The sequence below is a fragment of the Trachinotus anak genome, unplaced genomic scaffold, assembly GCF_046630095.1.
Source record: "Trachinotus anak isolate AG129_WGS33_773 ecotype Australia unplaced genomic scaffold, CSIRO_AGI_Tana_v1 ptg000002l, whole genome shotgun sequence".
Classification (NCBI taxonomy): domain Eukaryota; kingdom Metazoa; phylum Chordata; class Actinopteri; order Carangiformes; family Carangidae; genus Trachinotus; species Trachinotus anak.
The window spans coordinates 20,973,255-20,992,252 of NW_027273853.1; the positions used below are offsets into that span (position 1 = coordinate 20,973,255).

At 42.7% G+C, this 18,998-nt stretch overlaps 1 protein-coding gene across 1 annotated transcript in view; it reads left to right on the forward strand.

Moving 5' to 3' along the window:
• Positions 1–912: 912 nt before the first annotated feature.
• The window catches only part of cecr2 (CECR2 histone acetyl-lysine reader), a 36,994-nt gene continuing 18,908 nt past the window's right edge, over positions 913–18,998 (forward strand). Inside the window, exons 1-2 of the mRNA XM_071505420.1 lie at positions 913–1,200; positions 18,252–18,346. Coding sequence (XP_071361521.1) covers positions 1,081–1,200; positions 18,252–18,346 — 215 coding nt within the window. The 5' untranslated portion in view covers positions 913–1,080. The remainder of the gene's footprint in view (positions 1,201–18,251; positions 18,347–18,998) is intronic.

The following is an 18,998-nucleotide window of genomic DNA, read 5'->3' on the forward strand; positions in this document are numbered from 1 at the left end:
TGAAGTTGTTGTGTTTATATAAGCTACATGAGGAAGAGCTTCATAAAGATAAAAAGGGGAACTTAACTTTTGAGGCATGTCCGGAAACACTACTACGATTTTTCTTCTCTGAAATCTGGTCTTGTCTGAGCACACTTCTATTGTCATGGTGTTTGATTTTTTTTATCCCCATGCCACGCACCTGAACTAGCATGGGAAACACAAGTGTCAAGTCTCATATTTTATGCTCTTAAAACAGGATATAATGGACATGAGCGCATAACCAGCCCTCGACGCTCGCTGTCTCATAGCATGCACTTCTCACATAATGCGATGGGGGGAGCCCCTGTGTAGTGTATCACCCAAAACTTTCAAAAGGATGTTGTTTACAAAATTAAACATGTACCTGACAAGTCACTGTACTCAACAATGATCAGCTGAACGAGCCTTTGGGATTCAGAATTGTAGTTAAAGGTATAAAAAATAAATGGATGGTTATAAAAAACATTAACTACAGGGAATTGACGAACCTTACAGCAGAATATGCCAAATGTTTGAAGCATATTTAGGTGAAAAGCTAAAATCAATCAAACAGGAAAAGCACGCTGGCGTAACTTTATGGACGCCGTGTGACTCACACCTGGGTCAACCTTTCAGTTGTTGTTCACGATCATTCCCTTTAAACGGACGCCGCACTATCACCCCGACGGGGTCCCGCTGACTACAAACTTTTGTTATTATGACGAACAGACCAATTCGATCGCAAAAAAATGTTTGATAATTGTACTTTAATGTCATAAGAGATGAACAGACTCGACGCTATAAGGTCCCCTTATGCTCACATGTGCCTTAACGTATAGAGCTAAGTGATCGCTCCCCTCTCGGCGCCGCTCGGTGGTATCGCCCTCCCCATCTGTTCAGCTCCGGTGAGACTGATTGAAACAGATTGTAGTGCTCCCCGGGTCGCAATGGCAACTGTCCGCACAGGACGGCAGCAGCAAGTTTTGTCGTATTTGTAATGTTAAGGAGACATTATAAGTCGCTGAAGAAACCACTTTCTAATGTGAGGTTCAAACGTCACACAACTTCTCCAGTCCGAAAATGTCCCAGGGATGTACAGTGTCTGTGGAAGAGATCCAGTCTTGGTGGGAAGTCCCCGCCATAGCCCACTTCTGCTCGCTGTTCAGGACGGCGTTCAACCTTCCAGACTTTGAAATAGAGGTAAATTAATGTTGTGGTTGCTTTCAGTCACATGAATGTCTTTCATGACGGAAATGAAAAGTTGTTTGTGTCAGCTTTTTTCTCTACGCGATGTGTGGAGCGAATTTTGTTCAACTAGCTATTTGATAAACCAGATTAACAGTGTTCTCTGAACTTCTCATACGTTAACGTTACTAAGGCAATCCTGTTAGGTAACGAGCTAGCCAGCTCTTTAGCACAGCTAACGAAAGCTAGCTTTATCAGCTAATCGCTGGTCATCAAAGTTGAAAAAAATGTCACAGGAGACGCCAGCTGAATATAGCAGTCATATAATTTTATGGTCCGATGTCCATAGTAACGTTGCGGATTTTTCTGAATCTAAGGATGCTCGGTGTCCCTGAGTAACTTCAGAACCATGTGCCATTCGTTTGTTTTTATTTGGCTAGAGTTTCATGTTTGTGTTGAAGAGCGACCTTAGCAATTGTCGTTTAAACAAAAGGTAAATGAGACGAAATAATAATTCAGGAGAAACGTGACGAAAAGATGCGAAACGTGTGAACGTTTACATGTAACCTCATTTAGATCATCTTATTTATGCGACTGTATAAATTGATTTAAAGAGCGAAAAGTCGTGCACTGACTGGACTTACTGGATGCACTTTGCTGCTGTATTGTTTTTTCTTCTTCTGTCAGATAAAGTTAAGTTCATGGCGTGTGGGTCGAGTTTATTGTCTTGCAGTTGCAAGCCATCTGGCTTGGGTAGCCATAGGGACGCAGATGCTGTTCGGGCATTGTTTGCTCACCCAAGTCCCGTTTTGTTGCAAGAAGCGACGTTTCAAACGTTAGTTTTCGATATCACTCGGCCACAAGAAGTTACAGAGGTAAAACCGTCCCCCGGCGCTTCGTCGTGCCACCGAATAAACACATTTTATTACACCACGCTTTCATAAATAAACTTTATCACTCGACGCCTTCGCTCTTTGAAATATATAACAGCTAAATTCAACACACGTCGTTTCAAGTGTTACATCATAATTAATTGAGATTGTTCGGTCCTCCGAAGAATGATTGCACTTTAGAGAAATTGGTAAGGTCAACATTACGCATCAACAGCCTCCATCATTCATTCATCCCCACCCCCTTTCGAGAGAGAAACACGCGCAGGCATCGCTTTGTTATTAAATGAGGTGCAAGCCAGATGGGGGGGGGGGGGGGCTGCGCTTAGTTTACATGAAAGTTGAGGGTCTTATGATGTTATTTTACTCTTGGATTTACGTAAAATACGAGTTGTTAATTCCAATATTGCGTTATCCAGTTGCAAATAGCTGATTGGTTGAGTTGCTTTAATTTGACTTTGCAAACGATTCTGTAGGCCAAGCATTATTTGAGCCGTTTGTTTGTAACGAGGGTCGTTCAGCTGCTCGTCAGTGCAAATGATGTATTCGTCTTTATCCGCATCACTAAGCGAATCACCGGGGGATACGGCTCTTCAGCTGGATTTCGAGGAAATATTGAGATTGATGTTGTAATCCTTTACTTTGACATCTTAATCAGATGCACATGTTAAAGGTCTCCTTTAACTCCTTTAATTCGCTATAAAATTACCTATAGTTGTAGTTTTAATAATGGCTAGATAGTAAGCAGTAATAGAAGTGACTGCTTTAGGTTTTTGATGCAAAGCCAGTGGAAAGTACATGTTATATTTAAGAACCATTAAGCAATATTGTGTCTGTGGATCAAAGTATCAATGCAGAAACCTCCGCTTTACACAAAACTATTTTGGGTGGGAAAAACTACAAGTAGAGCACATGGTATTGAATTGATCCCATCTTGTCACTCATTTGTAGTATCAGCACTCAGTCTGAATCACTTAATGAATTTTGGAAGCCCTGTCGTTGGTCCACTGGGACATGGGGTGATTGTGAACGGTACCAAATTGGCCTCATGACATTCTTGGATCCTACGTTGTGATACTCCACACAAAATATATCTTTTGAGTGTCAAAGTCTCATCCCCCATGGGCTTTAAAAGTCACAATATTTCGATGAACATATCAGCATGTTAAACATACCAAGCACTACCAAGAATTATTTTTTTATGCAATAAAAACAGCACTAGAATCCAGTATAAATAACCACAACTGCAACTCTATGAAAGAACAAACTATTAACCTAAAAAAAAAACATATTCTAAGCATACACACCATGTTTGATATTCAAAACACAGACTTACGGTTTAGTACTTTTTTTTTGCTCTTGACAAAGTTATTGATATGTAATAGCAAAAGCGACAATTTAACAAACTAGTTTGTGTCTTTCATTAACAGATCTGAATTGATGTACTTGTGATAAATTGTCATAAACTAAAGTACGTGTTGTTAGTTTTACAGAAAGCACAAATCCAGTCTCTTTTTATACCAGTAAGTTTAAATCTGACTAAATCTAAAGTGGCTGTGTCTATATGGAGGCTTTTGTTCCACTAATTATCAAGATAAGCGCTCAGTCATGAGTTCAGATCTTATTTATAGAAGGCCCAATTCTGTCACTTGTGTTGTACTATTTGATCTGTTGTGCAATCTGGAAACGTAACATGCATCTAAAGGTGGAGTCTCACTGTTCGGCTGATATCTGTCCCTTTTGTTATTTGGAACTCGGTCCCGATCACACTCCCCCATCTCTTATTGTGAAAAGCACCCCACCTCTCATTGTGGCAACAAGTGTACAGAGTGCTTAGAGCTCTGCTTTTACACCTGTGTGCACTTTTCCATTTGTTGTGTAAAGCATGCTTTTGGACAGATGCCAGTGTTAGGGTGTTATAAAATTAGGAGACACAGGCTACCTTAATCAGACCTTCTGTCTTTTTGCACTGCCAATACTAACAGGTAGTCTTCCCACAAGTCACTACACTTTGGATATACCGATATAAAAGGAATAAGCTGACACTGTCCTTTCTGATGAGTTTGTTTTTTGTTGTCTCGTAGCACTGTGATCTCTGCAATCAAATAGTCAGTTTGACTATTGGTACACCAGTGAGGTAGAACAGTAGTCAGCAATGGCTTTTTCCAGAGTCTGGACATTTGGATCCAATGTGTTTACTTTCTGAGGACTTTGTGTTGAAATAAGAGGAAACTGTCATGAGACATGTTTGTTTTGCTTAATGCCACATACCAGCAACAAGACAAGCTGGCCTGGGCACTGTCACGAGTCAAGCACTATTACACTTTTTGCCTTGATTTGTATAGTTTAGGTTAATGAAAATTATCAATCAGAATAATTTTTGAAAAGTGACAAAGTCTTTCAACTTGAAGTTAATTTTCTTTTGTCTTCTTCCACAAGATGCTTTTTGCTGTGCTTGTGTGAGAATGGTTGGGTGATGTCAGTCAGCTCCAGTGGCAATCCTGGCTCTGGATGTACAGGTTAAATTACCTAAGAATCGGAGTTTGGGAAAGGGGGCAGGAAGTGGCTGTCATTGGTCATGACAGAGTGAGGGGCGTTGAGTGATTTCACTCTGGTCGGGGCTTTAGTGTCAACATTCTCTGACATACCATCAGTCCATCCTTGTGGACACAGTGTCTTATATTGGCTGCTGTCGACCTTTGTCAGGCTTTTCCACCTGGCCTCTTTATTATACACAGCAGAGGTTAATGTCGTGGCTGCTGAAGGCCTCAACCAACTTTGCATGTCAAGTATTTCTTTCTGTTGTCTATGCTGTTTTTTCCTTCTGGTGTCAGCTTTGGGAGATTCATAAGGGAGAGTGGTTTGTCATGGAATTGTAATTAGTCTGGGGTCTGTTGGCATATTTCTTCACAATGAAGACATGAAGAACTAGTGGTTTTGACCTTCAGTGAAGGAATAACAAGTATGGAAAGCTTAAGATGTCAGAAACTACTGACTACTGTAATAGTGTCACTGAAACACCTGTTTTTTCTGATAGTGGAGACTTTTGTAAGAAATGTCACATTTGAGACTACAATGCTTTGTACCCTGTGAAACTGCTACCAGGGTGGAAATTGACAAAGTCAGTGATCCAGTCTGACAGTGCTGCTGTGGTACTGTTGGAGCAGCTCTTTTCATTCTACGGTCCTGGTCAGTGATAATGGAGTCTCCCCCAATCTCCTTGGCTAGCCTTACAAAACAGCCCCCTGCACATTGTTCCTGGGCTGATACACTTCACTGTCACTGGTTTCCACTTTCCTGAGGCTGTGGGCATGGAGCTAGAAAGTGTGAGTGTGAGTGTGTGTGTGAGTGACAGAGAGAGACAGAGACAGACAGAGACAGAGAGACAGAGACAGAGAGACAGAGACAGAGAGACACACAGAGAGACACACAGAGAGACACACAGAGAGACACACAGAGACAGAGACAGAGACAGAGACAGACAGACAGAAGTGGGTGAGATGGAGAGGAAAGAAAGAATGAGTGGGAGGGAGGGAAAAGAGGGAAAGTGGAGAAAATTGTCCTAGAGATGGAGAGTGAGGAAGCGAAAGGACATTAGTATGAAAGAGCGAGAGGCTGATCTCCAGGAAGGAGGCCCATGGTCAACATGGCTGTCCCCTTCCCTTGGCTTTTAGTCTCTGTGGCGTATGCTTGATTTCTTGGCTATGTATCTGTGAAATGATGCCTGAAATCCCACAGCCAACAGACGCTACAGGCCTCTGTCGCTGGATCCTCAACGATGTGCTGTTTATTGCCAGACATAGCCCTTCATGCCAAGGACCTTTGTCCTTGTCATCTTCCCACTCCATGCTCTGCTGGCAGCCTGTTTGGCACATCCTCATGCATTTATTCCATGTATCTTCATCATCTGCTTGTCATCATCTATATTGTCTGAGCTCCTTTTTGGAGATGTTCATTATTAAAGTGGCAATGAGCTAAGACACGTGAGAAATTTATAAGCCTTTCAGCTGTGGCTTGTTTTTGGTTGTTTTTCCTGTACAGTTTACAAACATTGCACTTCCCATTTGCAATATTCTGGGAAACACACTGTTCAGTTGTTAATTGCTTAGTTCATATACTTTTAATTTGAAAAAAGGAAAATTACACAGCAGTGTGCTGACAAAGCCAGCCAGCAGTCTTGAGATCACTTGTTCCCCACAAGATCACAGCAATGGTTTCTGTTAAGGAGATGCCATCATGGTGTGGATCAAGAGAAATCTAGTGAAACACTTAAAATGTCTATTCGGCTGCAATGGGTTCAAATGTTGAAATATCAAAATGTGGGTCTAGGTTTGACCTTAAATTTGAAGGTTGTGGGCCATTTGTGTCACAGCTGCTGTTCTTTTACATCAGGTCTGGTTTAAATCATGTCCCAGAAGACTTGAAGTCACAAAAGACACATTTGGCAGGGGGTCATTGCCACCCTGGTGTAAGAAGGATGACACCTGCTGTTTCCACATGCTGCAACTGTGCAAATTCCATCTATATCAAACATAATTGATGTTTATAAGGGATCTTGCAAATCGTGTCACTCTGATCAGTGACATTTCAGCAGTGTCTGATGTCAGCACCGTTGCCTGAACAATAAAGGAATCACATGTACAGTAGTTAAATGTCACTCTCAATTTCTTGTTCATTATCATTATCTCTGTCTCTCTCTTTATCTCACATTATCTCATTATTTCTCTTTTTTGGTATTCTCATCCCAAAGTTAAATTTATTCTCAAAAACACTTGGTTGCAGGAGCCCCAATGGATAACTTATTTTCAGTGTGGTGTAGATTTATTACATAATGGCAATATTAATTTTTCAAATGATGATCTTGTAATTGTTTAATGGCACTTTTTTACATCTTTACCTCCTCCTCCTTGTAATTGGTGGATTTGGAGCTTGTTGGTCTATGTTGGAATCACTCTTTATTTTGTGTTGGTGTGTACTGGTGTGTTGTACTGCTCATGATGGCCTCAGGCAAAGAGCTCAGCCATTAAAGTAGGTTTTTTTCCCCCCATTGTTTGTTATTCTTCTTTAGTGTCTACTTCAAAGAGTGAGCAGACACTAACTTTTAAGATGAAAACCAGCTTCTGTCTCCATGTCTGCTGTTTCAAATTGGGCAGAGAATCATTTTTTTATGGCAGCCAATCTTAAAAGCCAGTTGTAGTTTTTTTTATGTATCCCTTTATTCCTATTCCCATGTTTTGATAAAGTTAAAGCTGTGCTGAGACTCTTTTTCTCAATATCTCCTGTGCCTTTAAAGTCCTCACACACCCATATTCCACCCACACAGGTATTTTCACTTAAGTTGCCCGATTAGTCCTCTTGTCAGGACGGTGTGGGTGTGTACAGGCAGTTTGTTTTATTGCACCTGCTTGGGTGGGACAGTTTACATAATTATTATGGTAATTAGTTCATGACATAAATCTCCTCAAAGGAACACATAACACCAACCTAACTAGATGTTTGATCAGCCAGAGTAACTGAAAACACCTGTTTGGGTGTGCAGAGCCTTTACAATCTCAGTTAACATTTATTCTTTTTTCTACTCCTGTTGTTTGATTGTGTAATATCCTCTCAATCATCATTACCTATCAAAATACAACCCAGCATGTCCAACAACTAGTCTCTCTGTCTACCTCTCCCCAAGCCCCATCCTTATCGACATCACATGTTCCAATACCCCGTACCCATTAGCAGTCCCTCTACCCCATCCCCTTCTCTAGCCCCAGCAGTCTCCCTGTCCCTGAGCCTCAGCCCCTGGCATCACCATGACTAAACCCCAGATGGTGGTTCTTTCTTTCCCTTCCCCCTGAAGGGTGGAGGCTCTTCACTGTGACTGGGTGCTAGCTGCTGCTGCTGCAGCCCTTCTGGGGAGGGGACTCCTATTTTGTTGTGAAGCCCCCAGTGTGATTGTAAAAGAAGATTTAGTCCTATTAGATCTGGTAAATAAGCGAGAGCAGGCTGCCTGTGAGCACGTCCTTGTTTCTGTTGTCTACAAAGCAAATGGATTAACAAGAGGAATGGGATCAAGGCTTAAGTGTTGCTCCATCATGGCCCAACTTCAGACAGACACACACTCTTGCCGATCCCCAGTTTTTGTGGTTTATAACTGCAGATAGCAGTCACTTAATATGTGTTGCCAGTTTGGCCTCAATTAGGGGGCTTTGATGTGAGGGCCAAGGTTGGTTGTGGTGAAGATGCGTGGCAGCATATCATCAGCAAAAGCAAGTAGAGCTTGGAATTAGTTATTTTTCTTTACATTAGAGAAGATATGGGCTGTGATATCTTCTCAATCATCATCAGAGACCAGGGATTGGTGACTGAAATCACAGAAAATATGTTTACCTATGACCTTGGCCTGCTTTACCTTCATTGTCAAATCCAGATTGGAGCCCCCCCACTGGAACAATGATCCATTCTCATCCCAGATCTGTACTGCTCACTCATCCCTCGCATCCCTTCCCTTTCTTTCCTTCTGTCCCACCCACTGACACATCCCCAGCTCAGCCCTTCTTACAGCCTCACAGACACCAACCTCTGACACTTTCCTTTCCAGATCGGGCTGCGCATAATGCCTTCAAAACTTTTTCACACTCTGTGAATACCCCTCGAAGATCAAGAACCTTTTTGCATGTCTTTTTTAATACCCTCCCTTGCATGCACTGTGAGGGGAGCTTTGTAAGAGGCTGCTGCCCCTCCCCCAATTGTGATTGACAAGTGAGAGCAGCAGTACATGCATCAGATGGTTTCACATGGGGAGTGTGTGCACAGAGGGGGAGGTAGAGGGGGCACATACACTGGGGTTTGTTTCAGCCAGCTCCATTGTTGCAGCTCCCCATGGTTCCCTCTCTCTGTCTCCAGTCTGGGGCGGCATCCCTCCAGTGTTGCTTTCTCCCTCTGTGTGTTTGCAGCTTATTATGAAGCAGAGATGAGTAGAGTGAGACAACCTAAGTGATGACAACTTCACCAAACCAGGTCTCATCCAGTGGGAGCCCTGGAAAGCTTACTGGTTAATGTATGTGCTCAGCCTGCCAAGAAACAATGTTTTCTGTTGCGTTGGTGTGTGTCTGTATCTGCGTGACTCAACATTACAGTAAGAGGGGGTAATAAAGAGATCTATCCTGGAACATGCTTCTGTTTGTTCCTATAGAGAATAGAGAGTAGGCATAGAAAGTAAAACGTAAAGAGGGTGGAAGCACTGAGATGTTGAAACATTCAGAGCAGTGCTGATGAGATCTGTCTGAGGTGGAACGAGGGGATGCAGAGGAAGGATCTTGATCTGCAAGGATTTAGCAGGGTCCTGCCTGACACACAGTTTGCTGAATACATGGACTGCAGGAGGCCGCAGGCTGAAATAAAGTTTTCTGGTTAGCACACTCTGAGTGTTCTCAAACCCAACATATTTCTTCACACTTTTTTACACTTTTCAAAATATTGACTGTCCATCCATTCAGTCATGGTGGAAGCATGATTAGCAAAGTAATATTAACTAGTGCTAAAATATGTGGGCTTGTCCTGTTGTTGTTGCTCTCTGACCCATGACACTGGAGTTTGGAAATATTACATCTGAATGTGTGTTCAGACCACAAACGGCTCAGCATTTAAAAAAAAAAAAAAAAAGGTCGGGGCATGTTGTTCCTCTCACCAGTGACACGATGAAATACAATGTAGGAAAGCCGGTTTTAGTAATACACCCATGAGTCTGTAGGCTTATCATTTGCCGCACAACAAGTTATCACGGTGACAGTCATTTTATATTTCATTCTGATGATTCCCAGGTGAATAGTAGTAATATGTCACGGATGTTACTAAGTAATCCTCCAGAAATGTGTGTTTACACATATTTAATTGGCCAACGCAGCACCTTGGCTAGATAAAGCGCTGTGCTCCAGGAAAAGCTGAGCCTGATTCAACTTTTTTACTGGTTCAGCCTGCTTTTCTGCTGGAGCCCTCTGCATTGGCACCCCTGTTACATCATGGAGTGGTCTCATTCAGTTAAATTAGGGGGCTGGGTTTTTTCACAGAGGTCGGTCTGAATGTGGCCAAAGCGCCTTGGGAGCTTTGCGACGTTGTTTGGGAATGTCAAGACCTTGACACGCTAGGCTGACTTCAAAGAAATAGAGCCAACAAGCCTCAATGCTGTGTCACCACATGTCTTCTGTTAAATGTTGCATTTAAACACAGTGCAAATACTATAGCCAATGGCCAGCTGGCTGCAGACATGGTCAGGATACAATTTGAAAATATGTCTGATAAAATAAATGCAACTGGCATTGTTAAGTTTGGCTTCACGTCGCATTGAAATCACTGATTGAATAGACAGCTAGTCAAACAGCTCACACTCTCCGTCTTTATCTGATGCCGATTAAACATTCTGAAAAAAGTATTAGACACTAGTGCAGCTTTCCCACTTGCAGACACAACAAGCTGTTTTTGTTGTAATGCTTTACAAAGAGGTGTTCACCCAACATGTCACAGTCTTTGTCTGAAATACTGAAGTCTGAAGACTGAAGTAGCCTTTCCTCTTCATGTATGCCTGTGCTATTTACCTCCAAGGCTGCAAGTCACCTATGTCATGTTTCTTCTTTTTTAAGACTCCACAACCACACTTGCCAGCAGGCTGAATTTTAACTGTCTATTTGTTTGTGTTTGTGTGTGTTAATGCACATATATACTGGAGCATGTTTATAAAGTCAGACAATGGGACCACTGGGATGTCGGCTGAAGCAGGAAGCTCCATTTTATATGAGGAAGTTGATGATGGGACTTCCTCAGAGCTGGCTGAGAGCTGGCTGGAAGCATGAGACGTGCTGTTGCAGTGGGTGGCCTCCCATCTCCTGTGCTTAATGAACCTCACCCACATAGCCAGAGAGCCAGGCCAAGGCAAAGGGTCTCCGTCAGTGTGGAGAGAGCTTGGGTCCGTAGGGATCTGTCCACCATACGTGTCCTCACTAAAGCTCAGCCACCTGTCCCACCTGGCCCTGACACTGACACTATAATAAAGCACAACTGAAAGTTGAAACTGACCTTACAGCTGTGTAGTGTATAAGCTATATTTGGTGTTTGTCACTGTTCCCACTTGGTGTTGTGGTTGGTTTAGAACAACCTGTAGTCGTTCTTCCTCTTTGCATGTTTTCATGAGCAAATGGTGTCCTTTGCCTGCAGGCTCTAATTGTTTTAATGCGTCAAAATGCTGTTTGTGGCAGATGTGAAGGACATGACAAACAGACGTGTTGTTAATCATGAATGACTTTGCAGGCAAATCTGCCAACAGGTTCTTGTTTTGATGCAGTCAGTCAGATATATCTGGCAGTAACTCAAAAGATGCTGATGCTTTCCTCTGATGATCAGATGAACAGTACATCCTGAGGATGCGAGGGCGTTTTCCTGTGGTGTTATGGCTGTGTATGCATGTTTGTCATGTGGCAGGAGGTGGTTACGTGTGGGGGTGGAGGGTGTTGTCAGATGATGGCTCCTGGAGGAACCATGTGTGAGCAGAAAGTGGGAGGGGAGTGGGGGAGGAAGAAATAAAGAAAGACGCAAAGGAGAGGAAGAGAGGAGCCTTTACACAACAAACAGGCCTCCCTTCCCCCTCCAGCTATCCGTGCATACGTTCTCCAACTGTTGGTGATATAGACCCCGGAGGAGCTGTTAACAGCAGTGGCATGGAAAGTGTTTGCTGTGAGGATAGCCAGAGGCCAACCCCCTGATACTACAGGCTTTGTGGATCTGCCACAGCCTTGGAGCTGCTGCACTGCTTATCGCAACCCCTTCTCGCTCTCTTTCTTGCAGCTTGCATGGGCCAGACACAAATACACACATTTTATTTCTGCTTTCTCTCTCTCTGTCTCTGCAGATATGGTTTGTGACACATGATGGGGCCCTATTGTCCACTGAGAAAAGCACATTTCACTTTTATCTGCGAATGCAGATGGTCCGCTCTGCCGGATGTCTGAGTTTTTTTTAAAATTTTTTTAATATCAGTTTAGCCTTGATGTCTCATTTCTTTAAGTCAGGCCTTCTCCTCCTCTCACTTTATTTATCATCTGGGTACTCAAATCAGATGGAGACCTGGTGGTTAGCTTTCCATGTGATGCTCATCTTTAGCTTGGTATTATTAAACCCTGCATGCATGATGTGGTTTTACGGAATGTGTGTTTGACTTGTGTTGGGTCCATTTTTATTTAACAACTGTTACATCTATCCAGAATTGTATTGGATCAGTATGCAATAAAAGTTTTGTTTCCTTTCATGTCTTATCTTTTGTCCTCGTGCACGCTCCTTCTCTTGTTTGCTCTGCATGTTTTCTATTTCTCTCTCCTCTCTGTCTTTTTTCTTTCTCTCTAGCTTTTTCAGAGAGTCAGTTAAATAACATTTAAAAGTCAATATCATTAAATAATTTCCAGCCCTAACAGCATCCTACCCATCCTCTGCGCTGTTGCTTATTGACTTCATATGCTGATTCTCTTTCACTTCAATGAAGTGAAATCTTTAGCTTCTCTTCTCAATTGTGAGAGTTCGTATTAAGTTTGAGGATATTAGAAGCAGATTGCCTCTTCCATTATTAAGTTCTTTTGACAGCTTCGAGCCTCCATGACATTGACAAACTGCACACATGTGCTGTGGGTCTGTAACATTTACCATGGGTTTAGCCTAAGCGTAGCTAAGAAGGAGTGGCTTTAATTTGTCTCCAGTGGAAAAAAGGTTCCACTTGACCTTGAGACACTTGAAGTCACATGATGGTAATGTTGTAAGCTGTCATGCTTTTTTTTTTTTTTACAAAGGTTTGTTTTTCCCATCCACAATACAATACCACTAGACTGCCATTTGGATATCTAGTTAGGTTCACGCAATACCAGCTCAATAAGGCTGAAAAACAATGGGTTTTCAAATTCTATCTTTATTGGACTCTACACTAATAACATAACTTAGCCTTTTGCAAATTACATGATCGGGGTTTAGAAAGAGTGAAGAGGTGTGGTTAAATCGATGCAGGCTTTGCTTGAGTTTCTACAACAATGTGCTGGTAGTACCGTAATTTCCGGACTATTGAGCGCACCTGAATATAAGCCGCACCAACTAAATTGAAAAAGAAAAAAGAATTTGTACATATATAGGCCGCACCTCTTTATAAGCCGCAGGTGTCCACGTTGTAACATCAGATATTTACACAGAAAGATTTTTTATTTTTTATTTTAATAAGTGCTTTTTTCCGAACAGTGCCTGTAACACGGCAGTAACAAGCAGTCACAGCAGTAACACGACTGGTTAAAAAAAAAATAACCAGCCTACCAGCCGTAGGCCGTTAGCCTACCAGAAAAGTCACTGATCCCTATCTTCATCTTCCTCCTGCGCACTAAAACCACTGAAGTCGTCGTCTTCAGTGTCGGAACTGAACAGCCTCAGAATGACTTCGTCACACACTTTCTCAGTCTCTCTTTCGTTGTCGCTCTCAATGTCACTTTCGCCTCCTGGAGGCTGTTAGCCCGTAAAAATCCATAGATTAGCCGCATCGTTGTTTAAGCCGCAGGGTTCAAAGCGTGTGAAAAAAGTAGCGGTTTATAGTCCGGAAATTACGGTAGTTCATGTGTAAATGGGGAGATGAAAAAACAATGGTAGCAGTAGTTGGTGCAACATGACAGACCATTACATGACAGAAGTGCTTCAATTCCATACCGGCATACATTCTGAAGTATTACATACATATAGTGGACATGAACAACACCAGGACACAGTGGTATTCGTGAGGTGCACGAGTGTGTCCCCCTCACACACTCAGTAAAGCTAACTTTACTGGAAAAATACATGCATTCTATTCTGTTATAGTTAGTGAAGGTGTATTATTTGTGACAAGGTCCCCTTAGACAGGGTGGCATGCTGTTTAGACTCCACAGGTGTTGCTTCTAGCACTATTTGTTATTCTGTTGAATAAATGTGAGACAGTGCCTCATGTTGTGGTGTTTTCATTGGAGATTTCCAAAGATGTCTAGGCTAGATGCAGCTTTATTTTGTTCCACCTTGCCAAGGAATGAGTTTGGGAGAATCACTGCCAATTACATTCTCCTTTACTATGAAGACTCTGCAGTGTCCTCAGCTACAGTGGAGCCGACAACTGGTCGGAGTAAGGACAATATGTGTGTGGGGAGAAGAGAGATAAGGAAGAAGGAGAGAGGGGAAAGAATGGGGTGGAGAGAGGGTGTTGTCAGGGGAATAATAGAATGCCTCAGAGGCCCTCATAGACACTGGGCAGCAACACAGGGGGAGGAAAATGGTGTGGAAGAGAGGAATAAGAGGTTAAGCCAGTGAGAGAAGCAGAGAGAGAAACAGCAGGGGAGTCGGGTGAGAGAAGTGGCAAATACCTTCGGGGTGAACTGCTGATCTCAAGTCAGGCCTACAGAGGGGCTGTGGTGATGACACACCTTTTGACTAAGCCTCGACTCACCCTTCAATCTTTGTCTCAGTGTGTGAATATGAACAGCCTGTTTTGTTCACAGCAGTAGCTCAGTGTTAAATCCGACAGTTTGGCTCTATGATTTCTACTCTTTGTAGCTTATCACTTATCCAGCTCTCTTATCTTTGAGTCCCATTGATCATTAATGTGAAGCAGCTAAGGCAATGCACTCTGTTGACACGTGTATGAATGAATGTCAGTAAAAACGTGTGTATTTTTCTGTTGTTGACTATGTTTGTCAAAGGTCGTGAGTCGTGTCCCCATAGTGTATTAGTTTGGGTGCTGCTTCTTGTGTGTATGGGGTTATCAAGGGGAAAGGTTGCCACAGGACATATCCAGCTGCACTGCCGCGTCCCTTGCAGCCCTTCATTAAACTGAGTGTTTGTTAGCACCAAAAGGATTGGCCGGCTGGATGGATGGCTGAAGAAAGTGCACGGATACCACATTAATTCCCCTTCCCTCTGCCATCTGAGCTGTTGTGTGGCACTTCAAAGGTGGAGCAGGGTGGTGTTAATCCAGGGGCTGTAACAAGCTCTCCACTCTGCTGTGCTGTACTCAACTCTCCACTCTTCCCCCAGATGTGCCCCACAGCTTTTTCGAACTGTGATCAAAGTGCAGTTTGTGTCTGATGGATGGGCTCACTCTGGCCCAGAGGCTGCCTGACAGGGGACTGGGAAGTGGAAGGGAGCGTGACACAAGATCTCTCGCCATCCTGTGCACACGGAGATAGGCATAGATAGATAGACTCAGATGATCAGAGCTCATGATTATGACAGAGCTCTGCCCCTGGATCACCCACATATGCGCGAACAAGTCATGACAGATGTGCTAGCTTAAGTAACTCTTTTAAACCTCAAGTCAGTGCCTCTTTGCTCTTAAAGCTCTGCCTCCTTTGTCTTAGACTGGATGTACAGTAAATAGTTTGTAGTTTAGATAGGTATGCCAATCAAATTGTCAAGATTTGAGGAAAACCTCCAATGTGTCGTAAGAAGCACTGTTGCTTATGTTAATGTGAGAACAGCAGCACATACCTTGTCTCTCCTTTCTTTTTAGTGTAGCATGTCCAGAACCATAATGTGTTTGTTGTGTTAACTGTTGCTCTTGTGGTGTGAGATCTAGATTTTCCGTACTTGCCAGTGTGTGCACAAGCAATGCCGCAGCAGTATTAAGAGTCTAATTCAGGGGTATGTAAAATTGTGTTGACCACTAAATTTGGGCTTTTGGTCTTTTTCTGTGAACGTATGACTGCACTAATCTCTTAGCTTGTGGTTGACAGGACATGACAGGAAATGAATCCTTCTTTTCGTTTTTTTTGCAGCCAATATAAGGGATACATTCACTACCTATAAAGTTTAATTGTCTTCAAATCCCATGTCAGTCTAACTGCAAATTGTAATGTTGCTTGAGTTGTCTTGTCATTATGCATCATTGCCATGGCAAAACGGGAAGAATGGTCAGTAAATATGAAATGTTTTGCTACCATAACACTTTAAATAACATTTGGTGTTCTCCTGGCTTTACTCTCACATGCACGCACCAATCCCATAACCTTAGGACATCCTGTCAAAGTCTTGTTGAATTATTCTGAGATCCATTAGAGTCTGTCTTGTTTGCCTTTGTCAGCATGTTGATCTGTAGGCTTTTAAATTGTTTAAAATCATTAGAATATGCTCATAAAACTTGAACTGTTCTTCCTTTGAGTCATGAGTCATCAAACTCGTTTTCCTGGTATGTTTCTACAGTAGCTTGAGTCAGGAGCAGGAGCAAGCTGTCCCCAGTGTTTTCCTCATGGTTTTCTCTTCTAATCTCAAGCAGAAACATTTATCTTATCCTGTTTTTCAACTTCTTTCCCAACCTCCTCTCTGTCCCTCCCCTCCTCCTCTTCTGTTTTTCATCGCGCTGACTTGTTGGCTCCTGGCTTCCGTCGTCCTCCATAGCCGGGAGGTGTGTATGCTGACCTTTGTTGACCTCTGAGCTCACCCAGGTTTCTCTAGAGAGAGGCAGACAGTGGAGAGAAGAGTGAGTGCAGAATAATTAAACATGCCTCCGCGTCCACTTTTTTCTTCTTCTTGAAGCTGGGAGGAGAGGATACTATAGACTAGAATTTGTTGTTAGTTAGACAGCAGTCACCAAGAGGGGTGAGGAGTGGTCAGCTGCAGGCAGCCATGTTCTTTTTCTGAAGAGCGACTGGTCGGGCTTCAGCCTGAAGGGGCTGCTTTGCATCCTGAAAAAAGGGGGCTTTAAGTGAAATGGACACTTGGCTGATGGAGCACTTTGCATTAGCATTTCTGCCCTCTCAGCCTCCTGTTCCCTGTCTCTCCCCCCGCCTCTTCTACACCCAAGCCTTTGGGTGGGTATCACTGAGGAGAGCAGTGTAGCTGGGAAGCTGTGTGGGGTTGGTCAGCAGAGGAGAGGAGGGGGCATGGCTGTGTTGTAGCTCTAGGCCCCTGCTGCCTGCCATCTCTCCTTGGTGCTTTCAGGTCTTTTAGAGTTTGCTCGGCTGGTTACTGCCGCTTCATAAAACCTCAATGGCTGAAACACAATGCCAGGCAGGAGAGGGGTCATGGCTGAACTTGAACCTCAGCTCCAGCCAAACAACCACTGGCAAACCAAGAAGCCCTAATCAGACAAGTTGCAAATTCCAACCTTCCCTCCTGCCGTCTGCCTCTGCCAGATTACCTCACACTGGTACCAACACGTATGCTGAGACCTCACTAATAAAATGTCTTATTCTTCTGATGCATAAACTTACAGCCACTGTTCTACGGTGGCAAGTTTACATACATCAGTCAACTACGACCACGTGATCAAATGTTAGACTGACTTTATGAACAGTTTGTTAACGTCAGAATATGATGCAACAGGAAAACATCCAGCTCAGTAATATTAGACTGTACCATAGATGTAGTAGGGTGTAATCAGCGTGGCATTAAGCAGCAGGTGAATGAACGCAAGTAGTTGGTGTTTTAATTTCATGTACTTGTGAAGAGCGAATGAGGTCACATCCATTCAGAATGTAGCTAAACTAGCTTTCATTTCCAGCAGCAGTGTGGAAGCAGCACAAGCTGTACAAGTGTAACAGGCTACCTTTGTCATGTTTCTTTGTAAATGCACCACAAATAAAGAAATGTCAGAAGAGTGAATGATGAAAGAAAGGATGTTTTCTGCCTTTCCATCTTTACTACTATTTACTGTGCAGCTCAGAGGCTACCGGCAGCTACCGGACACTTTTAAGGTGGAATGTTTGCTTGCGGGTTACTTAATGCATGATTGAGGTCTGGAAATCAGTCAATACACCTTAATGTCAAAATTACTATTTCGTTTTTACTAGCTCCCTTGCATGACGTACGCTTTACTAATTATCGGGTTTTCAAGTATTTAAAAATGTATCTAAAACCTGCACATAACTTGGGTCTCATCAAGCTCCAAATGTGCCCAAACGCTTGCCTTCAATGAAGATGGGGCAGGTTAAATCACTTTTTCCTTTACTTTTTACATTGCTCAAATCGACATGGAGCCATCTAAAGGGCTGGCGAGGCCAACTCATGTCAGGAAAAAAACAGAGCTGTTACAAGAAATGTTAATTGATGTTTGAATTTGAGTCTGTAGAGATTTTTTGTACGCCTCTATAAAAGTACTTGCAGAGCAATTCTTAGGTGCATTGACTCTAGTATGTCCTTTGTTGTGTTCAGGAGTTGGAGAAAGCCCTGTCAGAGCAGGACTTGGACTTCCTTGGAGACCTCATTGCCTGCCTGTTGCAGGGATGCTACCAGCGCACTGACATTACGTAAGTATCTGGTATATTGGCAAAGTCTGTTGATACTAATGTCAATATATTCACTGCAATATGTTTTGGCATCCCCAACAGACAGAGTAGGTATTGAGTCAAATGCGGTAGGACAGGAGTCATGGCTGGGAATCATTTGAAATTTTATGCAAAATACTGATAAGTTTGGGCAGCAATACAAAAACAATACTTTTTTAGCACCTTGCTTAAAGAAATATAAGAGTGTTTTTCTTCAAAATCATTTTTCATTGAACAAAAGAATCCAAAATTCTAAATAAAGAATAATTTAAAATTAGAAATGTGTCAGGTTAAACAAGTATCTAATCAAATACAAGTAAATTATGAAACTGATGGGTTGGATGATGCCAGCGTTGGTTACATAACAGTTTTGATACCCTGCCTTGTTAAAGTGCATTCACAAGAGAATGGTTTTTGTGAGAAAGTTTACTGGTTACCAATGTATCATGAGGGAGAACGAGCAATGATAAATGGCACAAGACGACACATGTCCTACTGTTTTAATGTCCGTAAACCAGTTGTTAACCTGCTCTGACTTGTTGAATTAGGTGCAACAGACCTATGTTTAGGTCTTAATCCTGGCAGAAGTAGCACAGCGCCTAAAACATTACCTGCAGGTGTTTTTTTTTTAGGG